This window comes from Podarcis muralis, chromosome 6, assembly GCF_964188315.1.
Source record: "Podarcis muralis chromosome 6, rPodMur119.hap1.1, whole genome shotgun sequence".
Lineage (NCBI taxonomy): Eukaryota > Metazoa > Chordata > Lepidosauria > Squamata > Lacertidae > Podarcis > Podarcis muralis.
In genome coordinates, this window is record NC_135660.1 from 80,966,827 (window position 1) to 80,990,339 (window position 23,513).

A 23,513-nucleotide genomic window follows, 5' to 3' on the forward strand; every position below is an offset into this window, starting at 1 on the left:
TGTCTCTGGCTCAGTTGCAGCTCTAGACCATGACATTCCTGAATCAAGACCCTGACATCTATTTTCATCTTGCAAATATTGGTTGGAATTTTAATTATGTATTCATTTGACCGTTGCTTTTGAGTTTCAAGGAGGAGGAGAAGAAACAGAAGGGGAGCTGTAATCACTTATCATGAAACAAGTTTAAGTGGATTAAGTTTAAAGTACAGCTGGAACCCTTTTTTTAAAAACTAAAAAACAAAAACACCTCTGTAAAAACATTGGATGGCTGAAGCCAACTGCTGTCCTCGTGCTCTCCTCAGCCCTATCAAGAAAGTTCACCATGTTCTTGACTAGCTAGTAGGCGTCACAATCAATATCATGTCTTAGAATATGCTGTTCTTTCTTCTGTGCAATTGTGACAGGATTAACATCATCTGTTGTGCTAAGTGGGGGATAAATAGATTTTTGAAGTTGGCCCTGATTACTGCCATGGGGGAAAGGGAGTGTTCTTCAAATGTGTTTGTCACAGTGGTGATGTACCTGGGATTCCTTCATTGGAGGTTTTTAAGCAGAGGTTGGATGGCAATCTGTCATGGATGCTTTAGTTGAGATTCCTGAGGGACGCAGGTGGCATTGTACTGTAAACCACTGAGCCTCTTGGGCTTGCCGATCAGAAGGTCGACAGTTCAAATCCCCGTGACGGGGTGAGCTCCTGTTGCTCTGTCCCAGCTTCTGCCAACCTAGTAGTTCTTCAACATGCCAGTGCAAGTAGATAAACAGGTTCCACTGCGGCAGGAAGGTAAACAGCATTTCCATGTGCTCTGGTTTCCATTATGGTGTTCCGTTGCGCCAGAGGCGGTTTAGTCATGCTGGCAACATGACCTGGAAAGCTGTCTGTGGACAAACACCGGCTCCCTCGGCCTGAAAGCGAGATAAGTGCCTCACCCCATAGTCACCTTTGACTGGACTTGACCGTCCAGGGGTCGTTTACCTTTTTTTTTTTTTTTTTTTGCCTTTTAGTTCAGATTCCTGCATTGCAGGGGGTTAGACCAGATAGCCCTCAGGATCTCTTCCAGCTCTACTATTTTTTGATACCCTTAAGCTTACATACTTTGTGAAACAGGATGTCGACCCATACAGAGCACCACACTTTGAAATTCTCTCTTCTCTGAATTTTGCAATGCAGTTTTCCAGTAAAGAAAATGTGTGCAAAAATACATATACGTTATGTGCATACTCAAGGGTACACAGTACCGGCACTTTTGTTTGTTTGTTTGTTTGTTTGTTTAAAAGTGCGACACTTACTGTAACAATTTCATGGTGAGTAACAGCACCTATTTTTATAGGAAAAAGAAGTACTGATAAAATGTATTCTATAAGGTGAAAGTTGGGTCTGCATTTGAAGAGATGTATATAAGGAGAACTCCGCAATAAAGTTATGCTGGATTTTCATGAGGACTTGGGGGGGGTGGCAGCAGTGATGCAAACAACTGAAATTAAGGGTGGGAAAATGAGAAACTGGGACAACCCAAAATAGACAAATTGGTATGTTTCTACCCCTGCTCAGTGGGCTGCAAGTAGAAACGCTCAGGTTCAGTCCCAGGGTTTTGATTATCACCGTTGACATATTGAAGAGCTGCTGGGTTAGGTCGGAAAGGGCCTTTGGTTCAATGTAAGGCACTCCGTGTGTTCAGTCAAGTGCCCTGACTGCCTGGCGAAGGATGCCTAATTCATAATGAGATTCATTCAGCCATCTCTGTGGGAGTCAATGCATATAATCTGCACATTGTTGCAGATGCATAGCTGCATCAGTGGCCCACAGCATTAGTTGCTTCATTGTGTGGGCAGATCTTCCTTGCTGGTTTGGGGTGATATCATTACAACCATAGCAACAGTGTAACCAGGGAAGATCACCAACAAAGAGTGAACCTTGCAGGCTCCCTCGGGACAGAAAGGTACCTGCGGCCAAGTTACCATTCCTTGTCATTTTAGAACTTTGCTACATCATTCACAGTAAACAGAATCCAGTGCTTGTATAAAGCAGACGTATGACAAGCTTAGGAAACAAAGCCCTCTCTTTATCCAAAGCAGAAAGTGTAGCTGGCAGCAAAAAGTCTGAGAGCAAGCCAATTGGCGGGACCATCCCCAATTTGATGTACATTTCTTCATTTCAGGACTATGCAGAACCACTCCCTGAAGCCGAGGGTCAACCCAATACAGAAAGTGACCACATTTATGATGCTGGGGGAATGGCATCTTCTTCTAAAGCCAGATGCTGACTTGATAATGCACTTTATTTATCTATATCTATCTATCTATCTATCATCTATCTATCTATCTATCTATCTATCTATCTATCTATCTAGCATCTATCTAGCATCTATCTATCATCTATCTATCTATCTATCATCTGTCCATCCATCCATCCATCCATCCATCCATCCTTATCTAGAGATTTGGACTGCCTGTGTTGAGTAGCGAGTGCTTCTCCATACATAACACAGACCACTTCTGTGGCACTTTTCAAGTGTTCAAAACACAATGCGGAAAGGCTATATCATAGTGGAGGACCATGAAATGCTTTCCATGCAGAACACCCCTTGGTATTTCCTGTGAAAGTGGGGTCAGGTAGAGCTGGGGGAAATCTTGTGCCTGAGAACGTGGAGGGCCACTGCCAGACAGCATAGATATTGGTGGGGGGAATGGACCAAAGGTTCAACTCATCAGAAAGCAGCTTCATATAGTTTTCTCATGCATTAACACAAGTAATATTTGCAAACAAAACTGCATTGTTCCCATTTTGCATTTGGTAGTTGAGGCTAAGGGAATAGTGCTTCACCTAGGACTCCCAGCCAGATTGTGGTTGAGCTAAGATATGAACTACAGACACCCTGGCTCACAGCTCATATTATTGCTTACTTCAGTAATTTGGGAAGAGAACTGAAGAGACATGCCATCAACTGGGGCTTTGCCAACAATGTAGCATTACTATGCTGACATGAAGTGTTGGTGCAGAAGAAGCGGTGGCAGTTACAACGTGGCTTTAAGCACAAATAAATTTACCTTTGGAGCTCACCATGAGGCCAAGGACACTACCCTCAAGACCTTGTTTGTGGCCCCCACCCTGGATGTTGCTTGATTGGAGAGTATGGAAGGGAAGTTACTGGCTTCCATGTGGAGTGAGAGCCCACAATAGTAGACATAAGGTTCCTCTGGTTGAGAGCCAGGGTGGGAGTATCTACACTACTGCAGGTGAGAGATGTGGAAAAAAGATGGCACAGAACAGTGCTCAAAACCCCTAGTGCCGGGCTGTCCAACAGGTCGATCGCGATCTACCGGTCAATGTCCTGGTCGATTGCAGGATTCTCCCCCCCCCCCAAAAAAGCCCAACAACTTTGACTTCCCTAAAAAAAAGCTCAACAATAGATCACTGTCAGTGGTTGCAACAATAGATCACAGTGGTTGCAGATCACAGTCTCTTGGAAGCTGGACAGCCATGCTCTAGTGCAAGAGCTCCGGTTTCAGTATTTTGAAAGGGTACCTCTTTAGCCATTGGCTCACCCTGTGCGGTGCTATGGAATGCCTATAAGCACCCCAACTTCAGAGGTTAAAAAGAATCAGTGCCCTGGGCTTAGGGACAGAGAAAAGCATAAGCAAAACTATCAAAGCAGCACAGTCACTTGTTAGATTGTCTGCATGTGATTGTCATATGCGTGTGAGAGCATGCAAATGTCATTCAGCTAGTGTCTAGGGCAGAATATGTGTGAGTTGGAGGGGAAATGGATACAGAGAAAGTATTGTGAGGATAACTTTGACTTTATGCTTCCATTATCTGCACTGCAAACTATTTCAGAGCAAGACAGGAATTAATTGTTGGGAATGTGGTTGTGCCCATTACTATATGTGAATGTGGTAAAAAGGCTAAAGTGAGTCATAGACATGCAGGTCCTATTGTCTGGTGCAGAACTTATCCTTGACTCCTGAAAGCATGCTAAGACAAACCTTGGCCGCAATGCAGCAACACAGCAAAAAGGCCCAGGTAACATTCGCCCACAACATGCTTAAAATTCACCTATCTGTTTTTGCAATGCCAACCAGTATACAGGAGGGCAGAAATATCTGTAAAAATAAAAGGAATGATTTTACACACCTCTAGTAACCACCCCACACATGGGCATGCACACACCAACACAAAAAGTCTGCTGTTGCTGTGCAGGAGGGGAGTTGCAGTCACAAACAACAAGACAGTTGCTTGAAAATAATAGGCCAGGCTAGCATTCTCCCTGGCATGTGAATTTTGGATGTGCAAGAAGTTTTTTCAGATGGGAAAACATTTGAAGATTTTACACGCACACACACAAAACAGAAACTTGCAGCTTGGTCACACAGCCCAGCAACAGATACATCACATGAGGCTGCTGATGGTGTATGTTTTGCCTCTAAATCTGCTGGGGGCAGGCCAAATCATTTTTCATACTTGGGCTGTTCACAGCAAGCATTTTCTTTTTTAGTTTTTTAGGCTTTTTTTTTTTACCTGCTATGATTTAAAGCAGGCTGACCGACTCAATTGGTATTTTCATGTATCATCTCAGGGAGAGAGAGAAAAGGAGGCATGGGGGAGATTGCTCATCTGGTCTCCATTTCCTTTCTCTGTTTCTTAGCAGCTGAAACCCGAAGACTAGATCCAGCTGGAAGGGGTAACCCTGCTGCTTTGCTGCTAAATCTACAGCCAGAGCAGCCCAGCACTCACTGGTTTTCCAACAATGCACCATGATTCTACTGCAACATGGGAAAAGTGCAGATAGTACATGGGACTATGTACAAAATTCAGTTTCTGGGTAATCCTGGCGCTCTCTCTCTCTCTCTCTCTCTCTCTCTCTCACACACACACACACACACACACACAAAAGGACAAAGTTGAAGTTTCTAGTCCTTATGTTTAGAATAATGTGCTCAAATTTTAATTCTTTTGAACATGGCTGTAAACAGCCCTGAATATGCCCTCCATTTCTGTCTCCCAATCTCTCTCTCACACACACCTGAGAACTTGCATGCGGGTGATCCTGTTTGAGTTTACAGATTAATATTTTTTTGGCAGGCCGGCCAAAAATCCACAAGAAAGACCAGACTTCTGCCTTAGACAAGAAACTTTGGTATGGTGCCTCTTCAAACATTTTATTTTATTATTGAGTTTACTGGGAAGGAGAGGATGAGGCAGCAGGGAGCTCAGCATAGTGTAAACACATCATTGGAGCCATTGCAGTGCTCCCGCCAGTGTGTTTGCACCACAGTGGCCTCCCTGCCACTCCTACTTCATCCTCTTTTTCTTCATGGTAACCAATGGTGACTCAATGGTCAGGAGGTCAGGTGAACATGCTGCCATATCACACTGTCCTCTATTGCGATTGGCCCAAGATCACCCAATGAGTAGTGGTTTAGTGGGATTTGGACCTTGAGCTCCCAGGTCCTAGTCTAACACACCAACCACTAAACCACGCTGGCTTTTGTGTTGTGAGGTGTTTCAGAGGGCTTTGTCACCATCTTGTTTGTTGCTGAGATTGTTTGGTTATAGCCATTTGAGTTTCTACAGCTGAATGAGAAGCAGACCCAGCTGATTCAATGTACGTGTTGTATAAATTACCGTATTTTCCACCCATTCCACTTAAGTCAAAATTTAATAACTTGCAAAATTAAATGCAGAATTACATTGCCTCTAAATCTACCCTGCCACTCTATGACAAGTTATTTGTCTGGTAACAGATGGACACTTTGCTTTGAAATATCTTAAGAAGGCCAGCTTGTAGCAGAATTATTTTTTTTACCTTTGAATACAACCGTGCTTCTTATCGCAGTGATTTGCCTTTCCTTTTCAAGAATGGTTCCAAAAAGATAAACTACTTCAAAAAGAAGTCTAAAATGATTCCGTCTCTAAGTGGTCCTTGGGCATACAGTCAACAGAATGATTAAAACAGGAACCAAGTATTTTGGATAAGTACAATTATTAACATTACTTGAATAAGTACAATTATAACGTAGATCTCTGTCTTGCTCTAAAAGAGAGGCTGGCCACTTACCAATTGTTAAAGGCATTTATTGAATCTCTAGTCTTAGAAAATAAAGCAATGCACATGGTTGCAAGAGATCCTGGGGCACACATCTGGGAACATGTGGTGCCTATCTATTTCCTGGGCCATCATTTGTCCGAGTGGGGGCTTATGCTGGGAAAATTATGCCGCCTATTATTTGGTGGTTATTCCACAGCCGTTTCCACCTTTCCAAAAGCTGCCATAACATATTCAAGACCCCTCTCTACAACAGCAGAACAACTCAAGAAAACTCACTTCCCTTTCCCCAAGTTTTTAGATCCATGTTGTTAAAATGGTAGTGTTATGAATAATATTAGTAGTTGCCTGCAATGCTGTCAGCAACTGAAGACCAATGATCTTCAGCAATTTGTCCTGAGTGCTACCAACGGCATCATAGTGGGACAAGCATTGCAGCCAGCACTTCACCACTTAGTAATAAAAGCATGCTGCGGGAGGACTTTGTAACACACCTGAATTGATGGTCTTGTGAGGGTGAACAAACCAATTCGCAGGGGGCTTGTCTTAGGGAAAACATAACTTGATGAAATTGGGGGAGGGTCCATACTGGTTCTCCCTAGCCATGCAATGTTATCTATGTGCTGTGATACATAGCTCAGTTGGCAGAGCAAGAGACTCTTAATCTCAGTGTGGTGGGTTCAAGCCCCACGTAAGCAAAAGATTCCTGCATTGCAGGGGGTTGGACTAGATGACCATCGTGTTCCCTTCCAACTGTACAGTTCTATGATTCTATGGTTCAGCATGTAAAGTGGCATTTATTTTCTGTTTTGGCAATGTCCGCTTTCCAGCTTGATCACACCAAATGTTTAGCTGTGACCATGCCCACATTAGCATAAAGCCATGAAATGGGTTAGCCACCCCTGATGTAATGGAACAGGGTGCTGTCAAAAATTTTCCTGTGTACTGTCAAAACAACCTCTTTCCTGACATTTCACGTTGACTGAAGCATTGGGAAACAGCTCTCTTGACATTTCTGCTGGCATAGTGAGTAGAATCCCAGCTTTGGCATTTATGTCTTTCACCCTCAAATGGGCCTAATGATCAGCCCAATTAAGCACTACATAGATTATTTCCAAAATATTCTGGCCAAGGCATTTGCAAGATTTGTAGCACAGGTCTTAATTTGAATACTGAGGCATCTGCCAAGCCAGCACTTTAGGTTTATAGGCTCCTGAGTAGTTCATCTCTTGCAGCTTTAATCAGCATCTGGAAACATGTGTTAGCAGTTCCTGATTAGCACTGCCAAATCGTGCCACTCAGTCATCATTGTAGAAAAAGAGAGATGTATATTTTCCCCCCTTCTGAAACAACTTTTGGGATAATGTTTCCAAATTATATTAAGATATTCAGAGAAGGGCCTTGTTCAGGTGCCCCCATCATCTGGGTTGAGGCAAGTGGCTACGAGTGAGAGGGCCTTCTTATTGATGGCTCCCCAATAACACAATACTATCTCCAAAGAGGTTCACCTGGTACCTTTTTAATATATTTTTTGCCAGACAAAACCATTTCCCCCCCCCCAAACACTTTTTAAATACAATTTTAAAATTGCTGTTTTATGCGCATTTTGTGAACTTGTGGCCTTTCAGCTGTATTATATTCTGTTCGTAGTTACTATGTTGTTTTATTCTTTCTTGTGAATCACATAGGGAATATGATCAAATATTTGTATCTAAATACCTTTTAATTAATGCAATCAACACCACCAGGAAAATCCACTGAAATCCTAAAGGTGGTATTCAACTGAGTGTTACTCAGAGTAGACCCACTTAACTATAGACCGAACGTTCATTGAGTTCAATGGATCTACTCATCAACAGTGTGACTTTGTCTCCAAAAGCGTACTATTCCACTGTCTCCCAAGATAGATGCCAACCATATCTGAGTAAAACAAAATCGAAAGCCGCCCTAATAGATTAAAACTTCTGCAGCCAGTACTCAAGAGGACTTTTTCTCCTTTGTGAGCTGCCCTACAGTCTAAGAACATCCAAAGGATCTCTGCTGCTGTGCTTTCTTTTCAGCTACTTAAATCATTGGCTGCCCAGGCAGTCTTTCTGTTATGGTGCCCTAGCTGTGGAATATCCTCTTAAGGGACTCCTGCAAGACTATAATCGTACTAGACTTGAAGTGACAGTGTAATAGCTTTCCCAACAAATGTTTTAAAGTAGTTTAAACTAATATTCTTTTGTTACATTAATGCTGCTTTTAATAGACTGGTTTGTTCGTATTTATATGGTAATCTAAGACAGGTTCTGCAAGTTACATTCACCACACAACCGCAGTTAAAATATCTCTTCCTCCACTCTTCCCCTTAGTATTTCACAGGACAAATTGCTTGCTATGAGTTCATCATCTTAAGATTTTTCATGGTGCAGCCAGTGAAGTGTAGGGGTTGCAAACCCTCAACACAATGTCGTGTCACACATTTTTGCCTTACTAAGCTGTTATATGCACACCTCTATTCTCTTAAGAAATTTCAGGGGTACAGCACTTTCTTGGGCTTGGTCCCCTTCGGAGAAAGGTCACAGGAGGCTTATTGGTGTCTTCTAATATTTGCATATGTTTACACACATGTGGCTTCAGCATAGGCAGAGGTTCAAAGCTTAACACCCCAATGTCTCCTTCTCCCAGTTCAAGACTGCATGGGTTCTTTTCCATGGATGACATGGAATCTTTTGCACCCACGAAACCACGGAAGACGATGTTCCACTAAAACAGGCTTCCTCAACTTCGGCCCTCCAGATGTTTTTGGCCTACAACTCCTATGTTCCCTAGCTAGCAGGACCAGTGGTCAGAGATGATGGGAATTGTAGTCTCAAAACATCTGGAGGGCCAAGGTTGAGGAAGCCTGCACAAAAACATGTAGGGTGAAAAAATGTATAGTTGATGCAGGTGGGTAGGTGGGTGAGATATCACGCATCATGATCCCAATACAAAATATTACGGGAGAGAGAAAGGAAGAGGAGACATGGCACCACTGCTTTTGGAGATGACCACACATCTGTCATGATTTGGGGAGCCTATCATTTATCCCATTAGCATTTGACAACTGAACTTCATGCTATGGCAAATGGTCACATTTCAAGACAGTGTTTGTACACAGGGGATTTATCCAGCAGTCATCCAGCAATTCAAATCATTCGTTTATTTTATTCTGACGTTTGAGGGATAAGCATTTGCTAATTAAATATTCCCATCGACGCAGATCTCTGTGTGGAGTGAGTCCAGCATCTTGCTGGCTACATGCTTGCATGTTCCAGTACTCTGCTTTGTCCCTGGAGCTTTCAGAAGTAGAAGATACACCCTCAGTGGTCAATTTGCCTTCCAGCCTCAGAGGATGCTTGTGCACGTTATTGCATTTGTAAAAGTCCAGCATCAAATCCAGGCATGACTGAGACTCTGCAAATGGATACTTTTGGAGAATTGTCCCAAGGGAAGCAAATAGATCCTTTATGATGCCTGATGCTGCCAAGATGCTTGGCAAAGCCGTCCCATGAGATACACGGACCAGTTGGGCCCCAGTTGGCCACTCACCAAAGTGGGGGAGGGGAGTGGCGGGGGGAGATTAGATGCTTCAGAAATCTTATTATAGCCCATTTGTGGTTTGACAGGGGAAAGGGTAGGTGGGGTATAGGAGAATAACAAAGGAAGCTGCCTTGTCCCAAAGCCAGACCATCTGTTTATCTGCTTGGAGCTCACAATGCAAAACAACCACCAGCACCGCCATGTCCATATACCTGAAGGGAAGAATCTTGGAAGTCTGCATAATGTGTAGTTGTGGAGTATATTTTTCACAATGTTTTTGTTATCTATCCTCACAACAACTCTGTCAAGGGTTGTGATTCCTACTTTAACACAGGGAAACTTAGAATGAAGAAATGTGAGAGGCCTATCTTTGTCCACCCACTGAATTTATGGCTATAGTGGATGTTCAGTCCAAAACTCGTTCTATTCGCTGTTTTTAAAGTGCTGCTTGTAGCAGAAGGAAGGGGGGGGGGGATGTCACCGTGACCCTCTTGGATGAAGGTCAGGATTAAAAACAATGTAATAAAATAGATCAAGACGTCCTTGGAGAAACTGAAGTGTGGAGAACTTAAGGATAGCCACACTACGAACCCAGAGAGCGACACACATATTAACTACCAGTGTGGGTTTGGTGACACACTAAACTGTGTTTAAGGTAATTCAGAAGCAAAATCTTCCTGTGCCAGGGAAGGAGAAGGCATGTGGAAATATTTGTGCCCAAGGCACATGAACCCTGAACACCTCCCTTATTCTCTTAGAATGGCAATGGAGCCCACCTGAGAGGTACCAGAACTAAGTTCTGGTGAGTTCTGGCTGGGGGGGGGGGAGCCCTGGTCCTATAATTAGTGCTGAAGTAAGATTCAGTTACTTCTAAACTACAAATCAGGAAATCCCTGGTGTAAATTTAGTCTCTTGCCACGAAGTCACCTTGTTCACCCCACTCTGTCTCAGACTCAAACCTTCCTCTGCAATATCAGAATAGTAACACCAACCTTATAATAATACTTGGTTCCTGCAAGGATCACAAGATATTGTGTAGCTTCAAGCACTGTATAAAATGCTGATTATTATGAAATGGAAGGGAGACGCAATTTTTATGTGCGTGTTTCCTTCCATATTTACACTGAGTATTTATTGCTTGGCAGGAGGGAGCAGGAGCAATTCCCCAAGTAGGGGTGATGATGCAACAAATTTACTAGCGGTGTGGGATAACCCATCTCACTGAGAACCCTGCACAGCTGTGAGGGTCACCATGACACTCCCAGCTTGCTCTAGGGAAGAAGGAGTTGAGCCAGAAATATATATATAAAACCTGCAGTCCATCCTGTGCAGAATCGCCACTATTTATCTTAATAGCTCTTCCTTGGCTGCAGTCAAGAAAAGGAGGGGACCATGGTCAGGAAGCCTCCATTAGTGGTTCATCTGTATTGTCTGGCTAAAGCAGGGTGATTCTCAGCAAAGTAAAAGAGATGCAGCATAAAGAACAGGCGCTCCTCTTCTCCATGTACACCTCAGCTTGGATTTAATTAGCACCTCAGGGAAGAGCTAGGATCACACACTGGGTCTTCCTGGCCTAAGAGTAACATGGCAATGTGGAGCGGGGTGCCTGCCATGGGGACCAGGAAGATGGTTCACCAGAAGGGTAGGAAACACCCCATTTTAGCTCCCAATAAATGCCCATTTTAATTCACAAGAAATGTCCAGGGTTTCTTGTGCTGTCACCAACCTTCTGCAAACAGTTTCTATTTTTGTCCAAAGGAGAAGTCATTATTTATTTACTTTTATTTCACAACAATTTGATACTCCCGCTTCATTGTGAATAAAAACCACTAAGTGACATTCTTGCACGGGCATCCAAGGAAAGTAGATTCTGGGTGCAAATGTGGATCCCCAAGCTCTCTTGTCAGTAGGTCCTTCCTTTCCCCCCACCACAGGCATATGGCCCTTAGAATATTGCCCAAAACACAATATGGCTCTTGAGCTAAGAAAGAAGCTGTAGTGGCTGTGGCTGCTGGAAGGATGAGCAACAGTTCAAATCAGGAACTCGAATCTGGCTATGCCTGTTGAACCTCCTGCTTGTGCTTCCTGTTTTCTCCTTCTTTTGCCTTGTTCATCCTTTCACTTAGCATTGTTTCCCAAACTTGGGTCTCCAGCTGTTTTCGAACTACAATACCCATCATCCCTGACCACTGGGAAACACTGACTTAGCTCATGGCACATGTCAGTTAGTAGTCTTGAATTCTGCTACTCCAGAATTTCCACTTGATCCCTGTCTGCCTGGCTTCACTCACACCCCCATTGCAGCCCAGCCCCACCTGACCCCAGTAGCCCAACTTACCCTTCTGGCAAGCTTTTTGGCTCCTTTAAGTGGAAAATATAGCATTCCTCATTGAAAGTTGTGCATTTATGGCCTTCCTTATCCCCATGCAATAAAACAAGGGAAATACCCACCTTGTTTCATTGCCTCCTTTAACAGGGCCAGATACGCTGAATGTACTTTTCTGAAGTTCTCACATACACACAACACAGCACGAGCTATCGCCATTGGCCATGGGATCTCCCATCCCTGCCAAGTTCGGGTTTTCGTGCCAAACACCTGCTTTTCCTTCTACACAGTTTTAACAACCAAGAGCTATTTGGACCTCTACACCAAGATATAGTGCACAAGTTCCCAGAGCAAAGCAGAGATTTTCTTAAAGCTAAGGACCCACTTGGCTTTCGGAAAGCTTAAATTTATTCTGGGAGCCTTATAAAATGTCTCCAGCAGAACAGAAGTGTAGTTACATGAATGGGTAACAAAGAGGCCTTTGGCCTGCTCAGGTCACAGTGGGTTACCAACAGCCTTTGAGGAAAGACATTTAATCCCTACAGGCTTCCAGGAGAGAGAAGTGTGTGTGTGTGATAATTTTAGAAACATTTAAGTTCAGGCACAAATCTTATCTGGGAATCGGGGTCAGCTATTATCAGGGAACGGGAGATTTGCCAGCACCTCTGCAGCCAGGAACTCCACCTTTACATGCATATTATGTCAAAATACCATTTTGTAATTTGGACTCATTTCGAAGAAACTGAGCCAACGGTTTCTTTCTTTCTTTCTTTTAAAAAACTAGTTTCAATTCCCAGTGCTAGCTGACATGTCAGCTGAACCGACAGACTGCCAAGCAACCAAATGACCTTAACTGTAATTTAACCATCTCATGCCTGCTGGGACCTTAAGACCCGTTCTGCAGCAGTCATGGAGCAACTTACTCAGTAACCCTGATATTTAGTGTTGGGAGAGTTTAGAGACATCATTATGAAATACTCTGGAGCTTGTTATGACCAGATTGTGAGTGTGGCATTTGCTTGATGAAACAAGGATGGAATGGGAAATGTATGGAAGAAGCAGGGCACAAGAGAAGGGGAGCAAAAGAGGAGACAGCAGTAGACCCTATAAAAATGGACACCAACTGTGGCATCTGTTTCAGTACCTAAACATTGCTGTGCTAGCATGGTACAGTGGTACCTCGCAAGACGAATGCCTCGCAAGACAAAAAACTCGCTAGACGAAAGGGTTTTTTGTTTTTTGAGCTGCTTCGCAAGACGATTTTCGCTATGGGCTTGCTTCGCAAGACAGAAACGTCTTGCAAGTTTGTTTCCTTTTTCTTAACACCGTTAATACAGTTGCGACTTGACTTCGAGGAGCAACTCATAGAACGCGGTGTGGTAGCCTTTTTTGAGGTTTTTAAAGACTTTGGTGATTTTTGAAGCTTTTCCAAAACTTTCCCGACACCGTGCTTCGCAAGATGAAAAAAATCGCAAGACGACAAAACTCGTGGAACGAATTAATTTCGTCTTGCGAGGCACCACTGTACTTAGTATAGCCTACTTATTCAGATTTCTGTATTAGTACCCCTAGTTTTAATGCAAATCTGGATTATCTTCGTCATGCATTTTATCAACACAACTGCAATGTATTTTGTCATATAATTAGCAATCCCATATTCTGTTTAGTTATGTGCCTTGCAAAATCCAAAGATTTATCTAAGTGAGGAAAAAGGCATCACTCACGTCCTCATTAACAGACCATCTGTATGTATAAAACAGTTGAAGTATTGCAAATAAAAACAAATCATCGTGCATGCATATTGCCGACCAAGAAAAGTGGCGCCCCGCACAGTTAAGAAACACTGGGGATTTCATCAGGGAATGTTAAGCAACCTCAGAAGACAACAACATAAATGGATCATAGCACAGTCAGCCCCACAAAAGGCCGTGATTCACAGTTTCCAGGAGTTGGATAATAGAATGACAACACATGAAACAAAAACCATATGGGCCTTGGGGTTCTCATGAGAGCAGGCATTTCCCTGCATGCTTACTACCCATGAAAGCAGAGAGAAGGCATTCACAAGCAAGTCCATAGTCATAGGGGAGGGTAGTTACAGAGGAAGCCAAGCACAGAATCAAAAGTGCTGAGCACCTCTGGGACAAGCAATTCCTACTGACATGCTCTCTGTGGATGCACTAATTTGGGCACCATTCAGGGTGCTGGTTACCATCTTTCAATAAAAGCCCTAAACAGTCTGGGTCATATAATCCCATCGAGGAACATTCAATACTGGAATTTCCTTCAACAGCTGCAAACGGAAGCAACATCTTCATAGTGGCACCATATATTTGGAATTCACTCCCAAGGAAGTCCAGCATTCTCTATTTCTCCCTATTTTTCGGAAGCAGAGTGCACTGTTTTAGTGTCACCTGGCCTTTGGTACTGGATAAAGGAATGAATTTTTAAGATTGCATTTACTCTGCTATTTATTAACGAGCAAGATGCCAGCTGTTGTAGTGGCAGGGTAGGAAAAAATAACACCAGGGGAGTCATGTTGCCTACTGTAGCTGGCTTGCATTATCCCTCACAGCTCAGTGGGAGCCACTGATAGCCAGCCCAGCCCCTATCCATGTAGTCCTGCCCTGGATTTCATGTCTTGGTCATGCTTGGATGGGATAACTTTTTGGGAGAGTGGGACAGAATGCTGGGGGGAAGTTCTTACTTGTAGAAGCACTTAAAAATCTCACTGCTCTTTTTTGTTCGATTGTCTTTTGGTATTTGAGTGTTCCTTTAGATTATGAAATAGATGGTATAGCACAGATTTTCCCTTTAGTTTCCAGCTGTTTTCAGGCTACAGTTCCCATCATCCCTGACCGCTCGTCTTGCCAGCTAGGGATGATGGGAGTTGTAGTCCAGTTACAGCTGGAGACCCAAGTTTGGGAAACACTGGTATAGCATAGTAGCTGAGAACCTGAGCTATGCAGAAAGGGGAGAGGGCCTAAGCGTTCTTGGGCGCTCAGAACTCACTGCGCAATCCATTGCCACTTCCTGTTCTGCGCTTCATTTATGATTACCGTATTTTTCGCACCATAGGACGCACTTTTTCCCTCCTAAAAAGCAAGGGAAAATGTGTGTGCGTCCTATGGAGCGAATGCAGGGGGGAGGCAGGCGGGAAAAGCTCTCAAGAGCCGCACACAAGCTTCGTGCTCTCTTGCGGGCTTTTCTCCAGGAGGGAGAAGGGACTGACTGGCTGTAGCAGTCCCTTCTCCCTCCTGGGGGAAAAGCCCCCAAGAGCGGCGCCCTCTTTAAAGGCTGTGCGGCTCCTGCAGGCTTTTCTACGAGGTGGGGGAATCCGCCCACCTCCCAGAAAACCCAGGAGAAGCCTCACCGCCCCTTTAAAGAGCGTGCGGCTTCTGCGGGAGGTGGGGGAAGCTGCAGCAGATTCCCTCCTCCCGGGTTCCCTTTGAGGCGGCAATGAGGGAGGGGAGCAGCTTACACTCGTGTAAGCAGCTCCTCTCCCACTTTCCTCCTTCAAAGCAACCACGGAGGAGGGAAGGAAGGGGACCATGGATCCTCCGCTGCTGGAGGCTTCAGCAGATTCCCCCCTCCGTGATTGCTTTGAAGCAGGAAAGTGGGAGGGGGGCAGCTTACACTCGTGTAAGCAGCTCCTCTCCCACTTTCCTCCTTCAAAGCAACTACGGAGGAGGGAAGGAAGAGGACCATGGATCCTCCGCTGCTGGAGGCTTCAGCAGATTCCCCCCTCCGTGATTGCTTTGAAGCAGGAAAGTGGGAGGGGGGCAGCTTACACTCGTGTAAGCAGCTCCTCTCCCACTTTCCTCCTTCAAAACAACTACGGAGGAGGGAAGGAAGGGGACCATGGATCCCCTTCCCCTAGACAGTGAAGCCACATGTCTCTCCAATGAAAATTGGGAGTGGGCATTGTGTGAAGTGGCTGTGGATCTCCTGCCGCAGAACTGTAGGACTGTATAGAGTTGGGAGGGTCACCCGAGGGTCATCTAGCCCAGCCCCCTCACAATGTAGGAATCACAGCTAAAGAACGCCAGGCAGATGGTCCCCCAACCGCTGCTTAAAAGCCTCCAGTGGTGGAGACCCCAAACACCTTCCGAGGTCATAGAATTGCAGGGTTGGAAGGGAACCCCAGGAGTCATCTAGTCCAGCCCCGGTGGACAGCATGCACAATCCATCCCGTTGCGCAAGACTAAAGATGCTGCGCAAGGCTAAAGAAGAAGCCAAGGCAGCGAGCGGGATGGATCGCGCTTGCTGCCTTGTCTTCTTCTTTAGCTGCACTGGAGAGGTTTAGCTCCTGGCTGGAGAGGTTGTGCAGCTATGGACCCCGCGCGCTGTCTTGGCTTCTTTGCTCTTTGGGGCTGGGGGGGGGAACCCGGGCTTCCCCCGCAGCCCCGAGAAGGTCTGGGAGAAGTGGACAGGCTGCATGCAGCCTGTCCGTTGCTCTTTGGGGCTGGGGGGGGGAATAATATTTTTTTCCTTGATTTCCCCCTCTAAAAACTAGGTGCGTCCTGTGGTCCGGTGCGTCCAATAGAGCGAAAAATACGGTACATTTATTTCTCTCCTCTTCACATTTTAGGCACGTCCAAAAGGAGAAGGCCTGACACCGTACCAGGGGAAAAAACGCTGCTTTGGTGAATACAAATGCCCCAAGTGCAAGAGAAAATGGATGAGTGGAAACTCCTGGGCCAACATGGGACAAGAATGTATCAAGTGCCACATCAATGTGTATCCTCACAAGCAGGTAGGACTGTTACAGGTGCTCCTCCATATGGTTCAAGTGAGCCTCCAAGAACTCAATATACAGAGTGCAGCATGCATGGGCTGTTTGCAAGAGGGCTTTGGCAAGCATCCCCATGCTGCTCTTGCAGCCCCAGCCACCAATCACACTAGGCCTTTCAGGGACAGAAAAGGTTTTCCTCCCCTCAATTAAACGTATACATTGGAAGAAGTGGAACTCCAAGTAAGTTTCAATGCAATAGACTGAGACATAGCAAGACTGAGACTATGAGCAAGAGTGCTTACATGATTACTGAAAATTGTATATTCCAGTAATGCTTATTCATATTTTATTATGGGAAGCACATGAAGAATGTTAGAAACAATGTCGAAACTTTTTAATTTTTAAAAAAGCCAACAGCAACAAAACTTTTCAAACAAACAAAAGACATTTTCTTCTTATTCAGAATATCTAAAGTAATTGTAAACAACTGTCAAGAATTTAAGTAACATTTTAATCCTCTTATAGTTGTTTCAGTTATCTGATATTGAGCCCAGTCATAGTTTAGTTTAAAAAACAATTAGATGTATTTGACAATTACTTCTAGTTAATGTCAAAGAATAAGAAATGTTTGGGATAATTTTTTATGGTACATTGGGGTCTAAAATAACACTCTGTTAATTCTTATAGGGTTTCCTATAGTAGATTTTATTCACACACTTTTCCCATTTATTATTTTTTAAAATGAAAAGTGAACTCATTTTTATTGTAATGTGCTGCTTTTGCTTATGTGCAATCTGGATGGGGGTGTGTGTGTGAGAATTTCCCATTAGTAGGGAGAGTGGAGGGTCCTGCCCTGGATTTGTTTTGTCCATATAGCATTTTTAAAATGAATCAATCTGATTCACATTTCCTGGCCTGGATTAATGTATAGATTGGAACACAGGTATCTTTTGGTTTTTGCACTTCTGCAAGTTCTTGACTAAACGAAGTATACCGAAATGTCTTGAAAACTTGTGTTTTAGGTATAATACAGCCCCCCCCCCTCAAATGTGTGCTTTGGGTAAAATGTGCACACAACTCTGCATTTTGTGAAAATAAAAATATGCATTGAAAAATAATGCAAATTTCCATGCATGTTTTTCCCTTTTTAAAAAAATCATCACAGATTGATATGAAAATGAGGAGGAATAACTTATGAATAAACACACAGGAGACAGACATGGAGCAGAATTTGACTGATCTATCCATCCCATTAGACACATTCATTGCATTCAGTGGGGACTGGAGAGCACTGCAATACATTTTCACATGTATTATTTGCATGTATGAAATTCCATTGCTAGATTAGGACATTTTACCTAAGGATAGTCAACTTCGGTGTGGATGCTGTGACTGAAAAAATATGATGATATTTGTGTCTTTCATGGGCAGAGAATGTGGGGTGTATTTACCAATCTCTTTGAGAGTTATAATTGATGCAATTGCAGTCGTTAATCTTGACAAGGATCTGTGCTTGTATAATCGGGAAGGTGAAGGGTGGAAGAGTGTCAGTTGTAAGAGGTAATGTTGGGGAAAGTGTATGACATTAAGTACGAAGAAAAGGTCATTTGGAAGAACAGAGCAAAGACCTCCCCTAGCCACAGAAAATATTTCAGTGCTCAGATAAAGCTTTCAGATTATTTTAAAGTAGGTCAAAATGAAAACTGATCCATTACAAATGAGACTGGAGGCTGTGTGACTAGCAAATGATGACACCATGCCAGAAATTTAGAATCCATTCCAAAGCACAGTCTCTGCTCCTTTGCTGGCAGCAACAGCAGAAACAGAGTGAAAGAAATCCCTTGTGTAGTTCTCCAAGATTATTGGGGTTCAGCAAAAGGGCTATAGCCATTAGGTAAAACCAGACACTTTGATGAATGGCTTGTTTACAAAATTTAGGATATGAGACCTGGCGGGTATAGGATGGTATATAAATTCAATAAATAAATAAAAAGTTGCTTGTGGGTTGTAGTCCTCACCTTGAATATATATTTATACAGAAAGGGAATTGTAGTATATTTTGACGACTTACCCTTTCCTCCTGCATGTCAGAGTTGCCATTTTAGATTTCTGTATGTGAGGGGGAGCTAAGCAATTACAATAGAAGGCAGCAAGATTCTCAGCATGGTTTCAAAGCCTGCTGTTGGATATATTCAACCTTAAATACCACACATTTTGAAATTGGATTTTTAATGGTTCATAACTGTTAGCAATTATATCACCACAAGTCAAGTAGTCATCATTACTATACTATGCAGCAGCATAGTCCCAGTAGACAGGGAGGAGGGATTGCTGCTGTCTGCCATGATGCCATCATTCTTGCCAGGCAACCCACTAGGTCTGTGTGTCTGCATATGGTGTTGAAAACACAGGATATGATAGCAGTTCTGTTGGTGCACCATCTAACAGTCTGCTTACCAAAGCTGGCCATGATAATCTTCATAGTGATGCTGGATTCTCCAGGGTTTACAAACTTGGGTGAGTTTCATACCTGACTGGAGTAGCTCAGGATTTCATGGCTACCATGACAACTGTGGGCTTGCCTCAAATGGTACCTGGTCCCACACACAAATTGTAGGGCATGTGCTTGACTTGCTGCTTTGTCCTGGGCTGGGACAATATGGTCTGATGGCGGAGGAAGTCGGTGCGCTTCTGTTGTCAATGACAGATCACTGCCTGGTTAGGTTTAGTTTCTGGACAACTGCCCAACTCTGAAGGAAGGAGCTATTGAAATTGTCCATCCTTGGAGACTGATGACTCCAGGTAGAATCCTGATAGCTCCCTGTGTGGGTGGGAGAATTCCCACTGAAATAGATTGCAGTTCTGCCACTGTCCTGGTCAATCTGTGAAATACAGAAGTGGCCCAGTTATCAATTCTATTGCTTCTAAGCCCCTGGTGGAGCTTAGCTCTCCCCTGGAGATTATAAAACTCTTTGGTTTACTGAGGAGCAATGAAACAAGTGAGCAGACCACTAGAGTGAAAGTACAGGAAGATTCATAGCGAGCCCAACCAAAACAGCTTAGAACTAGTTATTGAGCCTGTTTTGTGACAATGATGGTAGCAAAGGAATCTTCATTTTCCACCACCATGGCATCTGCTCGATGTTGTCTGTTTTGTCACGGAAATTGCCTTAGTCATCCAGGTGGATAACCTGCAATGGAAAATAGACTGGGAGGGTTCTCTGCTGGTTCTCCTGGATTTCTTAGTGGTGGTCAAGTCCATCAGTTGTGGTACCCTTCTGGACCATCTTGAAAGGGTGGGGATTAGGGGCACAGTATTGAACCAACTCCATTGATTCATGAGAATTTGGACCCAGAAGATGGTGCCAAGGGACTGCTGTTCTTTCCCTTTGCTTGTGGGCTCTGAGGTCCTGGAAGGTTCCCTTCTGTCTCCCGTGCTGTTTAATATACACTGCACATGAAAATGCTGGTTGGGGTGTGGGTCATGGAGTCATCAGTATCCTGGTGTGTCACTCAACTCTTAGTTTTATATGATCCTAGGGAGGCAGTTGAATGGCTGAACTGCTGTTTGGTAGCTGTGAAAGACTGGATGAGGTAGAATATGCCGAAATACAATCCACACAAAACAGACATGTTGTTGGTAGGTACAGTGTCCCACTTTTAGTCTGGGTTCGCAACTTGTTCTGGATGGGGTCACACACCCCTTGAAAAATCAGGCTCACGGTTTGGGGGAGGGTACTCCTTGAATCCAATGCTATTATTAGATGTTCAGGTAGCACCTGACTTTTCCATTCCTGACGGAGTAGAATATTGCCATGGTCATTCATGCCACAGTGACCTACGGATTAGGTTACTGCAAAGCACTCTAGGTGGGTATGCCTTTGAAAAGCATTCAGGAACTGCAACTGGTGTTAAATGTCACAGCAAGGATGTTGATGGGTGTTAGGCATTTTTAGTCTATCATACCAGGATTTGAACCGGCTGCAGGTTTGTTTTCAGCATCAATTCAAGGTGCTGGTGTTAATCTTTAAGGCTTGGCACCTGGGCACCTTGAGGACCATCTTCTTCCATATGAGCCTCCCCACATGCTACAATAGTCATTTGAGGTACTGGTCCAGGCATGCTAAGAAATTACCAGTGCTACGGCCTCCTCAGTAGCAGTGCTCATCCTGCGAGAAGCCTTGCCCGAGGCCCCTGCAATATATATATATTTGGATGAATGGTAAAATACCTAGCTGATTAAAAAGCCCTTCCACTTAATATTTCCTCCTTTTGATATTGATGCTTAACTCGGGTAGTTGCTTTGGAATTGATATTGCGGTATTGTGTTTTTATACATGATTTGGTTGAATTGTAGATTGTTTTATATTTTGTTGCTCTTTTTTAAAAAAGACAACAACTAAATTTCTTGTAAAAATAGGAGGGATAGTAAGCTTTTTTAAAAAAATAATAATGTAAAAATAGTGTGTAGAACCATAAGGTAGCCAAAACTATAGCTGATCCTGACGGATAATCACATGCAGAGTTTAGAAATGGGGGACATGGCTCTCCTCATTCTCTAACTGTAATCTCTGACCCTTCTCAAATGATCTTCCCAGAAATTGTGAAACCTACCCAGCTTATTTGTGCTTGACATCTTGATGATTTAAGATCAAATTCTGAGAACCTGGGTTAAATATGAAAACGGCTTTTCTCCATTGTTCCTTGCTCCATATGAAGGGAAGTGCATCCCATCTACAGCTGAAACAACAACACACAAGTTCATTCTCTCTCTCTCTCTCTCTCTCTCTCTCTCTCACACACACACACACACACACACACAGTCTCTGATAACAGAGGCAGGAAGGCAAAATCTTAGTAGTCTGCATATGCAAAGCAGTCTACATATATATCTTGGTAGAGATGGGCAAAGTAGTCACTCTTGCACCCATTAATCCAATATATCCAAATATAAATAGCTAAAGCTATTTTTGGTAATCTGCATACTATCCCTTGCTTTTTCTTGTAGGACTAGTTGCAGTCCTTAACAGTTGCCAACAGGTTTACCATACCCATTGAGTCAATCACCCATCTCCTACTACCCTTCTTAGAAAACCCCCACCCCACCTTCCCACTATATATAAGGGTCAGATGACTTCTGTTTCAGTGTATCTGAAGAAGTGTGCATGTACATGAAAGCAGAACAAACTTAGTTGGTCTCTAAGGTGCTACTGGACATTTTTTTAATGAAAAAGATGGCATGCCCTGGGAAAAGATGACATATGGGAACTCCCACAAAATTCCAAAATTGGATCTTCACTTGTGGTTTGTTTGGGGGAAAACATAAACCATGGGCTTAGGTTCAGAGACATGGCAGGAGCAAGGGGTCAGCATTACAGGAACTTCTATGTAGCACTCTTCCTTCCGATTAAACCATGGTTTGGTTGGAACAACCCATGTGCAAACGCAGCTCATGGGACTGACATTGGAGGCAGGAAAGTGGCACCTTTCCCTCTGGAATCCACATCCATCAATTGTTTCGCCTCGATGTCATCAGATGACAAAAACCTGGATGTATCTGAACCCAAAGATGTTAGTAAAATGTAGTTTAAATTCATTATAGTATTGTTTCCTACTGACATTTGTTATTTCTAAGACTGTATCAATATTTTTCAAGGCATGATTCAAACCAGCATGCAATTAATTGTGGCATGTCAAATCAGTTGCGGTTTGGCACCTGATCTATTCATCTGGAACTCTTGACTACATGCAAACACAAATGCTAATTAACCGTAGCCCTCTCTCACACAATATGTTCCAATACATTTACGCCGTGCACATTTTACTCAGCTCAGGCGACTTTACTCCCAGGCTAGTGTGCTGAGGATTGCAGCCTTCATTCCTCAAATCAGCGCAGCTCCAGGGAAGTTTCCATGTCGCCCTTTAACACATAGTTCTTTCTCAGTGTGGTTAGTTAGGGCTGTATTTCCCCCCCACCCCACCACCAATAGCACTGTGGTGGTGCTCTAAAAGAAACAAGGTCTCCTTCCCAGGAGGCTGCTGCTTTTCGTTTCAATTAGCTATTCGCTGCCCTTTTGGTTTGACGTCACAGTGGGTTCGTGATTGAGCTGGCATGCATATCCATTTCCTTGGGTGTTCTTGGCAGCGTTGCCACCCAGATGCCAGCCTCTGAATGGTCATTTCCCCCCTCCCTCCTGCCACTTTCTAGGAGAAGCATCAATGCCGTGGCTTCTTCCTGGTTGGCCTCCTGTCAAGTTCCTTTTTTAAAAATTGTTGTTATTTTGGCCTTCTCTGCTGTTTCTGAAACGACAGCTGCAGAACTGGGTTCAGATTCAGCCAGTTGGTAGTTGCTTTGCTTTGCTGGATACTGTTTTATTGGGAGTGAAGGGTTTTTGGAAACATATAAATTGCTCACAGAATTCCAGACGTGTCACCAAAAACATTTCTCTCCTTTAAAAGGTTCTTGTCCTGTGTTCCAGAAGGAAAAATACATATAAACTACCTGCAACATTACCTGCTTGGCATCCAGAAAACTATCAGAGAAATCATCTGTGTATGAAATGAAGGGTTGAGCCAAATCCTTCCATTACTTGGGGCATTTCACACATGACTTAAAGTGCTTTCCCTGGCTTAAATTGGTGTGTAATGCAAGTGTGCATTGGTCAGAATGCACATTTGTGCAAAGAACAACTCTCTCTCACTTTGTATTCCATATTAACAGTGTACATTTATTCATACAAACAAGATGAAAGGGACTGGGGGGATTTAAGCCTCAGATACATAAACACATATAAAAGTTGCTAATTGATCACAAAAAACCATAATAAACTTTGGTTGGGGATGA

The 23,513-nt window shown here is 43.6% G+C and overlaps 1 protein-coding gene across 1 annotated transcript in view; it reads left to right on the top strand.

Moving 5' to 3' along the window:
* Positions 1-23,513, top strand: part of ZCCHC24 (zinc finger CCHC-type containing 24) — a 111,512-nt gene that overhangs the window by 83,857 nt on the left and 4,142 nt on the right. Inside the window, exon 3 of the mRNA XM_028729180.2 lies at positions 16,526-16,690. Within this exon, the coding sequence (XP_028585013.1) occupies positions 16,526-16,690 (165 nt within the window). The remainder of the gene's footprint in view (positions 1-16,525; positions 16,691-23,513) is intronic.